The following is an 11932-nucleotide window of genomic DNA, read 5'->3' on the forward strand; positions in this document are numbered from 1 at the left end:
CCCTGACAATATTCTGGCAATAGTACTGAAGACATGAGCTCCAGAACTTGCCGTGCCCCTAGCCAAGCTGTTCCAGTACAGCGACAACACTGGCATCTACCCAGCAATGTGGAAAATTGTCCAGGTATGTCCTGTACACAAAAAGCAGGACAAGTCCAACCTGGCCAATTACCGTCCCATCAGTCTACTCTCAATCATCAGTAAAGTGATGGAAGGTGTCATCGACAGTGCCATCAAGCAGCACTTGCTTAGCAATAACCTGCTCGGTGATGCTCAGTTTGTGTTCTGCCAGGGCCACTCAGCTCCTGACCTCATTACAGCCTTGGTTCAAACATGGACAAAAGAGATGAACTCAAGAGGTGAGGTGAGAGTGACTGCCCTTGACATCAAGGCAGCATTTGACCGATTATGGCATCAAGGAGCCCTAGCAAAACTGGAGTCAATGGGAATCAGGGGGAAAACTCTCCACTGGCTGGAGTCATACCTAGCGCAAAGGAAGATGGTTGTGGTTGTTGGAGGTCAATCATCTGAGCTCCAGGACATCACTGCAGGTGTTCCTCATGGTAGGGTCTTAGGCCAAACCATCTTCAGCTGTTTCATCAATGACCTTCCTTCAATCATAAAGTCAGAAGTGGGGATGTTCGCTGATGATTGCACAATGTTCACCATTCGTGACTCCTCAGAAACTGAAGCAGTCTGTGTAGAAATGCAGCAAGACCTGGACAATATCCAGGCTTGGGCTGATAAGTGGCAAGTAACATTCACACCACACAAGTGCCAGGCAATGACCATCTCCAACAAGAGAGAATCTAACCATCTCCCCTTGACATTCAATGGCATTACCATCACTGAATCCCCCACTATCAACATCCTGGGGGTTACCATTGACCAGAAACTGAACTGGAGTAGCCATATAAATACCGTGGTACAAGAGCAGGACAGAGGCTAGGAATCCTGAGGTGAGTAACTCACCTCCTGACTCCCCAGATCCTGTCCACCATCTACAAGGCACAAGTCAGGAGTGTGATGGAATACTCTCCACTTGCCTGGATGGGTGCAGCTCCAACAACACTCAAGAAGCTCGACACCATCCAGGACAAAGCAGCCCGCTTGATTGGCACCCCATCTACAAACATTCACTCCCTCCACCACCGACGCACAGTGGCAGCAGTGTGTACCATCTACAAGATGCACTGCAGCAACGCACCAAGGTTCCTTAGACAGCACCTTCCAAACCCGCGACCTCTACCAACTAGAAGGACAAGGGCAGCAGATGCAGGGGAACACCACCACCTGCAAGTTCCCCTCCAAGTCACACACCATCCTGACTTGGAACTATATCGCCGTTCCTTCACTGTCGCTGGGTCAAAAGCCTGGAACTCCCTTCCTAACAGCACTGTGGGTGTACCTACCCCACATGGACTGCAGCGGTTCAAGAAGGCAGCAGCTCACCACCACCTTCTCAAGGGCAATTAGGGATGGGCAATAAATGCTGGCCTGGCCAGCGACACCCACATCCCATGAATGAGTTAACAAAAAACACTAACCTGCTTGTAGAGCTCAAAATGAGTGAGGGGAAGTTCCACAGCCTCCCTCACCTCCTGTTTCTGAATGTCCATCCCTCCGATATCAGAATAAAGTACATCTGGTTTCTGATCTGTGGACAAGATACACTTCACTGAAACTATGTACACCATTCCCTCAGCTCCCTCTGCAGGCTCAGTTCAAAAATACACTGAACCCACGCATCAGTTCCACAACCCCCAATCATACAATACGTAATCAGGCCATTCAGCCCATCGTGACTCTTTGAAACATCTATCCAATTAGTCCCCACTCTCCCCCTCGCCCCCCTGCTCTTTCCCCCATCATCCTGCAAATTTTTCCCCTTCCAGTATTTCTCCAATTCCCCCCTTTTGAAAGTTACTATTGAATCTGCTTCCACCGCCCTTTCAGGCAGCGCGTTCCAGATCACAACAACTCACTGCGTCAAAAACATTCTCCTCCTCTCCCCCCCCTCTGGTTCTTTTACCCATTATCCTCAATCTGTGTCCCTCCGGTTACCGACCCTCCTGCCACTGGGAACAGTTTCTCATTTACTCCATCAAAACCCCCTCATGATTTTGAACGCCTCGATTAAATCTCCCCCTGAACCTTCTCTGCTCTAAGGAGAACAATCCCAGCTTCTCCCAGTCTCTCCACATTCACTGAAGTCCCTCATCCCTGGGACCATTCCAGTAAATCTCCCTCTGCACCCTCTCCAAGGACTTGATATCCTTCCTAAAGGGTGTGGCGACTGGAATTGGACACAATTCTCCAGCTGGGGACTGACTGGCGATTTATCAACGGTTTAGTAGAACTTCCTTGCTTCTGTGCTCTATGTCTGTTTATAGAGACACGGTCTTCACACTGCCATCAGAGAAATACATTCAATCTACAGAAACAGGCCGTTCGGCCCATCTGCTCCCGTGCTGGTGTTTCTGCCCCACACGAGCCTCCTCCCCACCCCCCCTCTCCATCTCACCCTATCACCATATCCTTCTATTCCTTTCTCCCTCATGTGTTTATCCAGCTTCCCCCTTAAATACATCGATACTATTCACCTCAACCACTCCCTGTGGGAGCGAGTTCCACATTCTCACCACTCTCTGGGGAAAGAGGTTTCTCCGGAATTCCCCATCGGATTTATTAGTGACTGTCTGATATTGATGGCCCCGAGTTCTGGTCTCTCCCCCCCCCACAAGTGGAAACATCTTCTCTACGTCTACCCGATCGAAACCCCCTTCATCATTTTAAAGACCTCAATCAGGTCACCCCGTTCTCCTTTTCTATTGGAGCCCCAGCCCGTTCAGTCTTTCTCCCTGCAATTCCCCTGCCCCCCACCACCACCCCCCACCCCCTCACCTGATGTCAGCATCATGATGCTGCTGTCTGCCTCGGGGGGTAGGACGTCCACCAGAGCGTTGCTGTGCTTGTGCAGTGCCACCGAGGCGTTGGGTTTCAGCAACTCGCGATCGATGGTGCTGAGGATTCGCACGTAGTAATTGGAGCCTGTTGAGCGGGAGAGAACAGGGTGGAGGGTTAAACACTTGCCGTCTGTGCCCGTCCCCTCGACCCGCTGGGCAAATACCGGGCCTTGGTATGGCGTCGTGGAGGACAGGCCCCCACCACGTCCAGCGCTGGGGAACATAGGAAATAGGAGTAGGCCATTCGGCCCCTCAAGCCTGCTCCGCCATTCAACTAGATCACAGTTGATCATCTACCTCAAAGCCATTTCCCCCCACTAGCCCCATAATCCCTTGATAGCTTTAATATCTACAAATCTATCTAACTCTGTCATGAATATACTCAGCGATTGAGCTTCCACAGCCCTCTGGAGTGGAGAATTCCAAAGATTCACCACCCTCTGAGTGAAAAAATTCCTCCTCGTCTCAGTCCTAAATGGCCTGTCCCTTATTTGGAGACTGTGTCCCCCGGTTCTCGACCCCCTGACCCAGGGGAAACATCCTCCCTGTATCTGCTCCGTCACGCCCTCAGAATTCTGTAAGTTTCAACCAGATCAGCTCTAATTCTTCGAGACTCGAGAGAATATAGTCTCAGTCTCCTCAATCTCTCCTCGTAGGACAATCCCACCATCACAGGGATTAGTCTGGTGAACCTCCATTGCACTCCCGTTGTGACAAGTTTTTCCTTGAGGAGACCAAAACTGTACACAATGCTCCACGTGCGGTCTCACCAAGGCTCTATACAATTGTAGCCAGACTTCTTTATTCCTGTACTCAGCTTTCAGGCAGAATTACTGAACAATCTAACTGCACTGAACTCCTAAGCAGGCAGTGGCCATAGAGCCACTGAACTCAGGACTGGGGAGAAGGGAGAGGTGGGGGATTGTGACAAGCCAAGCTTCTAAATGCAGTTCCTGGCGGTCGGGAGGAAGGATTTGAGTATAGGATGGAGCACTGTCGCTCCTGTTACACCGTACGCCAAGGGGGTCACCTGTTGTCGAGCCGACGATGGCAGTGTTCTGATCGACAGCCTCCAGGAACTGTCCGATTACCAGTGGGATACTCTGGATGCGTTTCACCTCCTCCTGCGCGTGCAGGAATTCCTTCTTCAAGTTCTTCTGCTCATCCTTGATGTACTCCTCCTGTACCTCCAGAAACTCCAGCTCCTGCTGCAACTTCTGTGGGACACAGAGACACAAGGACAGAGAGTGTGCAGAGTCAGAGGGGGAGCTGATAGTAACTGCAGTGTCGGGACAGAGGGTCGATACCGAGGGAGCGCCGAACACTCGGAGGTTGGGCGCCGAGGGAGCGCCGCGCCGTCGGAGGCTCGGCGCCGAGGGAGCGCCGCGCCGTCGGAGGCTCGGCGCCGAGGGAGCGCCGCGCCGTCGGAGGTTCGGCACCTAGAGAGCGCCGCACTGTCCGAGGGTCAGCACTGAGGGAGTGCCGCACTGTCCGAGGGTCAGCACTGAGGGAGTGCCGCACTGTCCGAGGGTCAGCACTGAGGGAGTGCCGCACTGTCCGAGGGTCAGCACTGAGGGAGTGCCGCACTGTCCGAGGGTCAGCACTGAGGGAGTGCCGCACTGTCCGAGGGTCAGCACTGAGGGAGTGCCGCACTGTCCGAGGGTCAGCACTGAGGGAGTGCCGCACTGTCCGAGGGTCAGCACTGAGGGAGTGCCGCACTGTCCGAGGGTCAGCACTGAGGGAGTGCCGCACTGTCGGATGTGCCGTCTTTCAGATGAGACATTAAACCGAGGCCCCCGTCTGCCCTCTCAGGTGGGTGCAAAAGATCCCACGGCCACGATTTGGAAGAAGAGCGGGTGGGGGGACTCCCCGGTGTCCTGGGGACAATATTTGCAACAGCACCAAATAAAGCAGATGATCTGATGATGACATTGCTGTTTGTGGGATCTTGCTGTGTGAAAATTGTCTGCCGCTTTTCCTACATTACAACAGTGGGTACACATCAAAGAAAAGTACTTCATTGTCTGTGAGGCTCTTTGGGACACCCTGAGGTGGGGAAAGGTGCGAGAGAAATGCAAGTCTTTCTTTACAAAAGCCTGGATTATAGCAAGCTCAGAAGAAGGCTATGATCAGGTGAGAAATACTGAGGTTCTCTGTTAAAATTGGAGAAGATGAGAATAGATCTGGTAGAGGCCTGTAAAAATGTCAACGGTTTTGAAAAATAAAACTCTGGAAATATATCCGCTGGTCAATGAATATTTAATTCAAGGGAATTAAACTATCAGCAGTCATCTGAAATTACGAATCTCAATGAAACCACACAGGAGTCCATTCGGCCCATCGTACCCGTGCAAGCTCTTTGAAAGATCTATCCACTTAGTCCCCACTCTCCCCCCCCTGCTCTTTCCCCCCATCTCCCTGCAAATTTTTCCCCTTCCAGTATTTCCCCAATTCCCCCCTTTTGAAAGTTACTATTGAATCTGCTTCCACCGCCCTTTCAGGCAGCGCGTTCCAGATCACAACAACTCACTGCGTCAAAAACATTCTCCTCCTCTCCCCACCCCCCCCCTCCTCTGGTTCTTTTGCCGATTATCCTCAATCTGTGTCCCTCTGGTTACCGACCCTCCTGCCACTGGGAACAGTTTCTCCTCATTTACTCCCATCGAAACCCCCTCGTGATTTTGAACGCCTCAGTTAAATCTCCCCCTCAACTATTATTCACTTCCTTACAGCAGAGGAGGTTAAGATTGGGATGATTTGGACTAAGGTATATGGAGACTGGAACTGTGCACAGTGCTCCAAGTGTGGTCTAAGCAAGGTATATGGAGACCGGAACTGTGCACAGTGCTCCAAGTGTGGTCTAACCAAGGTATCTGGAGACTGGAACTGTGCGCAGTGCTCCAAGTGTGGTCTAACCGAGGGATATGGAGACCGGAACTGTGCACAGTGCAAAACAAACTGAACAAATTGTCGGAGCTGCGGACTGACAAGTCCCCGGGTCCTGATGGACTTCATCCTAGGGTTTTAAAAGAAGTGGCTGGTGAGATAGTTGATGTGTTAGTTTTAATTTTCCAAAATTCCCTAGATTCGGGGAAGGTTCCGTTAGATTGGAAAATAGCGAATGTAACTCCTTGATTCAAAAAGGGAGGGAGATAGAAAGCAGGAAACCACAGACCAGATAGTTTAACATCTGTCTTGGGAAAAAATGTTAGAAGCTGTTGTTAAAGATGTTATAGAAAAATTCAAGGTAATCAGGCAGAGTCAACATGGTTTTGTGAAAGGGAAATCATGTTTAACCAATTTATTGGAGTTCTTTGAGGGAGTGGATGAAGGGGAACTGATGGATGTTTTGTACTTAGATTTCCAGAAGGCATTTGATAAGGTGCCACATCAAAGGTTATTGCAGAAAATAAAAGCTCATGGTGTAGGGGGTAACATATTGGCATGGATAGAAGATTGGCTAGCTAACAGGAAACAGAGAGTAGGTATAAATGGGTCATTTTCTGGTTGGCAAGATGTAACGAGTGGTGTGTCACAGGGATCAGTGTCGGGGCCTCAACTTTTTACAATTTATATAAATGACTTAGATGAAGGGACCGAAGGTACGGTTGCTAAATTTGCTGATGATGCAAAGATAGGTAGGAAAATAAGTTGTGAAGAGGACATAAGGAGGCTACAAAGGGATATAGATAGGTTAAGTGAGTGGGCAAAGACCTGGCAAATGGAGTATAATGTGGGAAAGTGTCCACTTTGGCAGGAAGAAAAAAAAAAGCAGCATATTATCTAAATGGTGAGAGATTGCAGAGCTGAGATTTGAAAGAATATCGGGATTGTAGGCGCAATCTGAAACGAGGAATTAAGAGGGCTAAAAGGGGTCATGAAATATCTATAGCAAACAGGGTTAAGGAAAATCCCAAAGCCTTTTATTTATATATAAGGAGCAAGAGGGTAACTAGAGAAAGGATTGGCCCACTCAAGGACAAAGGAGGAAAGTTATGCGTGGAGTCAGAGAAAATGGGTGAGATTCTAAACGTGTACTTTGCATCGGTATTCACCGAGGAGAGGGACATGACGGATGTTGAGGTTAGGGACAGATGTTTGATTACTCTAGGTCAAGTCGGCATAAGGAGGGAGGAAGTGTTGGGTATTCTAAAAGGCATTAAGGTGGACAAGTCCCCAGGTCCGGATGGATCTATCCCAGGTTACTGAGGGAAGCGAGAGGGGGAAATAGCTGGGGCCTTAACAGATATCTTTGCAACATCCTTAAACACGGGTGAGGTCCCGGAGGACTGGAGAATTGCTAATGTTGTCCCCTTGTTTAAGAAGGGTAACAGGGATAATCCAGGTAATTATAGACCAGTGAGCCTGACGTCAGTGGTAGGGAAGCTGCTGGAGAAGATACTGAGGGATAGGATCTATTCCCATTTGGAAGGAAATGGGCTTATCAGTGATAGGGCAACATGGTTTTGTGCAGGGAAGGTCATGTCTTACCAACTTAATAGAATTCTTTGAGGAAGCGACAAAGTTGATTGATGAGGGAAGGGCTGTAGATGTCATATACATGGACTTCAGTAAGGCGTTTGATAAGGTTCCCCATGGTAGGCTGATGGAGAAAGTGAAGTCGCATGGGATCCAGGGTGTACTAGCTAAATGGATAAAGAACTGGCTGGGCAACAGAAGACAGAGAGTAGCAGTGGAAGGGGAGTTTCTCAAAATGGAGACGTGTGACCAGTGGTGTTCCACAGGGATCCGTGCTGGGACCACTGTTGTTTGTGATATACATAAATGATTTGGAGGAAAGTATAGGTGGTCTGATTAGCAAGTTTGCAGACGACACTAAGATTGGTGGAGTAGCAGATAGTGAAGGGGACTGTCAGAGAATACAGCAGAATATAGATAAATTGGAGAGTTGGGCAGAGAAATGGCAGATGGAGTTCAATCAGGGCAAATGTGAGGTGATGCATTTTGGAAGATCCAATTCAAGAGTGAACTATACAGTAAATGGAAAAGCCTGGGGAAAATTGATGTACAGAGAGATTTGGGTGTTCAGGTCCATTGTTCCCTGAAGGTGGCAACGCAGGTCAATAGAGTGGTCAAGAAGGCATACGGCATGCTTTCCTTCATCGGACGGGGTATTGAGTACAAGAGTTGGCAGGTCATGTTACAGTTGTATAAGACTTTGGTTCGGCCACATTTGGAATACTGCGTGCAGTTCTGGTCGCCACATTACCAAAAGGATGTAGATGCTTTGGAGAGGGTGCAGAGGAGGTTCACCAGGATGTTGCCTGGTACGGAGGGCGCTAGCTATGAAGAGAGGTTGAGTAGATTAGGATTATTTTCATTTGAAAGGCGGAGGTTGAGGGGGTGGTTCTGACTGAGGTGTACAAAATCATGAGAGGAATAGACAGGGTGGATAGCAAGAAGCTCTTTCCCCCAGAGTGGGGGATTCAATTACTAGGGGTCACGAGTTCAAAGTGAGAGGGGAAAAGTTTAGGGGGGATATGCGTGGAAGGTTCTTTACGCAGAGGGTGGTGGGGGCCTGGAACGCGTTGCCAGCGGAGGCGGTAGATGCAAACACGATCGCGTCTTTTAAGATGTATCTAGACAGATACATGAATGGGCAGGAAGCAAAGAGATACAGACCCTTAGAAAATAGGCGACGTGTTTAGATAGAGGATCTGGATCGGCGCAGCTTGGAGGGCCGAAGGGCCTGTTCCTGTGCTGTAATTTTCTTTGTTCTTTAAGATGCAGTGGGATCGGGGTGTCCTAGTGCATGAATCGCAAAAGGTCAGTATGCAGGTACAGCATGTAATTAGGAAAGCTAATAGAATGTTATCGTTTATCGCGAGGGGAATTGAATATAAAAGTAGGGAGGTTATGCTTCAGCTATACAGGGCATTGGTGAGACCACATCTGGAGTACTGTGTACAGTACTGGTCTCCTTATTTAAGGAAGGATGTAAATGTGTTGGAGGCAGTTCAGAGAAGGTGTACTAGGACTAATACGTGGAATGGGCGGGCTGTCTTACGAGGAAAGATCGGACAGGCTAGGCTTGTATCCACTGGAGTTTCGAAAGCGGCCGGAAGCAGAGTCTTTGAATATTTTTTAAGGCAGAGGTAGAGAGTTTTCTTGATAAGCAAGGGGGTGGAAGGTTATCGGGGGTAGGCGGGAATGTGGAGTAATCAGTTCAGCCATGAACTTATTGAACGGCAGAGCAGGCTCGAGGGGCCGAGTGGCCTAGTCCTGCTCCTAATTCATATGTTCGTACGTCCAAGTATGGTCGAACCAAGGTATATGCAGACTGGACTGTTCTGCCAATCAGATCACGGCTGATACGTATCTTAGCTCCACCAACCCGCCGTAGTCCTGTAACGGTTAACACCCTACGCAGAATGCACAGTAAAGCTCAGTGTTTTTAGTCCCCTCGCTCACCTTGTAGCGACTGTATAGATCCTCCAAATCTTCAGGTTCCGGGGCCAGAAAGGACAGGCCAGTGTGGGGCCTGCAGGTGACCAGTGCTGGGACATCATCCTGCAAACACACAGCAAGGGGAAGAGTTCAAAAATCCACAGAACCTGACGGCTGATAGAAGCAGTCGCTCCAATACCCTGACACCGTTCCCTCTGCAGAGGACGCAAACCTCATCTCATCCCAAACTCTGCCGCGCCCCCCCCCCGCCCAAAAACACACCCTCACCCAGTGTCTGAACTCGCACCGAGTCCCGTTAAACCCATCACCCCCGTTACTTGCTGACCTCTGCTGGCTCCCGGTACGGGCCTCCTCGACCCACTCACTCACCTCCAGCCCCGACCATCCTCACCCATCTCAGTAACCTCCGACAGCCCAGAAGCAATCTGTGAACTCTGTGCTCCTCCAATTCCGGCCTCTTGAGCATCTCCCATCCCTCCACTCTCCCCTCCTCCTCCGCTCCCTCTCTCCTCCCCCTCCTCCACTCCTCCCACCCTCTCCCCCCCCTCACCCAATCCCCTCCTCCTCCAACTCTCCCCCCTCCTCCCCCCCTCCCACCCTCTCCCCCCTTCACCATTCCCCTCCTCCCTCCTCCTCCTCCACTCCCCCCCCCTCCTCCCACCCCTCGCCATTCCCCTCCTCCCTCCCCCTTTCTCTCCCCTCCTCCATTCCCCCTCCCCCTCTCCCCTCCTCCCCTCCCCTGTTCCTCCCCTCTCACCCCTCCTCCCTCCCCTCTCACCCCTCCTCCCTCCCCTCTCACCCCTCCTCCCTCCCCTCTCACCCTCCTCCTCCCCTCACCCCTCCTCCCTCACCCTCCCCCTCCCCTCTCACCCCTCCTCCCCCATTCCCCTCCTCCTCCCTCCTCCCTCACCCTCCCCTCCCCTCCACCCCTCCTCCCTCCCCTCTCACCCCTCCTCCCTCCCCTCTCACCCTTCCCCTACCCTCCCCCCTCCCCTACCCTCCCCTCTCTCCCCTCCTCCCTCACCCTCCCCCTCCCCTCTCACCCCTCCTCCTCCTCCCCCATTCCCCTCCTCCTCCCTCCCCTACCCCTCCCCCCCTCCCCTCTCACCCCTCCTCCTCCTCCCCCATTCCCCTCCTCCTCCCTCCCCTACCCCTCCCCCCTCCCCTCTCACCCCCTCCCCTCCTCTCACCCCTCCTCCTCCTCCCCTCTCCCTCCTCTCACCCCTCCCCTCCACTCCCCCCCCTCCTCCTCCTCCCCCATTCCCCTCCTCCTCCCTCCCCTCTCACCCCTCCCCTACCCTCCTCCCCTCACCCTCCCCTCTCACCCCTCCTCCTCCTCCCCCATTCCCCTCCTCCTCCCTCCCCTACCCTCCCCCTCCTCTCACCCCTCCTCCCCCCTCCCCTCTCCCTCCTCCTCCCCCTCCTCCTCCCCATTCCCCTCCTCCTCCCCATTCCCCTCCTCCTCCCCATTCCCCTCCTCCTCCCCCTCCTTCCTCCTCCTCCTCCTCCCTCCCCTCCCCCTCTCCCCTCTCCCTCCTCTCCACTCTCTCCCCTCCCTCCTCCTGAAGCCTGAGGCCTCTGACTTGCAGTTTCTGTTCTATGTGTTGATTCTCTGCTCCGGGCCCCTGTGGGAGTGGTTGTGGTGCCGGCCTCCCCTCCCCTCTGCCCTCCATCACCCTCTCTCCTCCTCCTCCCTCACCTGCACCTTCTCCACCATCACTCCCAGCTCCTCCATGGCTGCTCCCCTTCCCTGCAGCGCCGTCTGCGTCACTTCCCGTCAGCCGCCGGAAGCCGGCCGCACTGCCCGCTGGGACCTGTAGTTCCCGGACTCCGACCGGCCTGTCAATCACCGCCAGCTCCCGCCCACTCCGCCTCCAAGCCATTGGCTGTCAATCATCACCTGCCCCCGCCCACTTCGCCTCCTGCCATTGGCTGTCAATCATCACCTGCCCCCGCCCACTTCGCCTCCTGCCATTGGCTGTCAATCATCACCTGCCCCCCGCCCACTCCGCCTCCTGCCATTGGCTGTTAATCATCACCTGCCCCCCGCCCACTCCCGCCTCCTGCCATTGGCTGTCAATCATTACCTGCCCCCGCCCACCCACCTCCTGCCATTGGCTGTCAATCATCAGCTGCCCCCGCCCACTCCGCCGCCTGCCATTGGCTGTCATTCTCATTCTCCCCCTGTCAATCACCGTGAGTCCCCGCCCTGCCTTGCTCGGCTGCCACTGTTCGTCATTCACATCCTCCACCTGTCAATCAGCAGAAGCACCCGCCCCCTCCACCTGTTGCCATTGGCTGCCACTCACAGCTACCACCCCCCCCCCAACCCCTTCCTGTCAATCACAGGGAGCCCCACCCCTCTCGCCAGTCCACTCGGCCCATCGCGCCCGTGCCGGCTGAGGCCGAGTGACCCAGCCTGACCCGTCCTTCCAGCTCTTGCTCCGTATCACTGGGGGCTTCGGCCCCTGTGGTGACCGGCCAGCGTTTGGTTAAATGTTACGGGGGTTTTCCTCCCTCCTCAACCTACCAACAGA

The 11932-nt window shown here is 52.8% G+C and overlaps 1 protein-coding gene across 1 annotated transcript in view; it reads right to left on the reverse strand.

Annotated features, from left to right (window-relative positions):
* psmc4 (proteasome 26S subunit, ATPase 4) overlaps window positions 1-11202 on the reverse strand; it is a 28874-nt gene extending 17672 nt beyond the window's left edge. Inside the window, exons 1-5 of the mRNA XM_068018603.1 lie at window positions 11095-11202; window positions 9399-9497; window positions 3997-4183; window positions 2905-3051; window positions 1548-1657 (exon numbers count right to left, since the gene is read on the reverse strand). Coding sequence (XP_067874704.1) covers window positions 1548-1657; window positions 2905-3051; window positions 3997-4183; window positions 9399-9497; window positions 11095-11130 — 579 coding nt within the window. The 5' untranslated portion in view covers window positions 11131-11202. The remainder of the gene's footprint in view (window positions 1-1547; window positions 1658-2904; window positions 3052-3996; window positions 4184-9398; window positions 9498-11094) is intronic.
* Window positions 11203-11932: the final 730 nt, after the last annotated feature.

Source organism: Heterodontus francisci, chromosome 39 (genome assembly GCF_036365525.1).
Source record: "Heterodontus francisci isolate sHetFra1 chromosome 39, sHetFra1.hap1, whole genome shotgun sequence".
In the NCBI taxonomy this organism is placed as follows: domain Eukaryota; kingdom Metazoa; phylum Chordata; class Chondrichthyes; order Heterodontiformes; family Heterodontidae; genus Heterodontus; species Heterodontus francisci.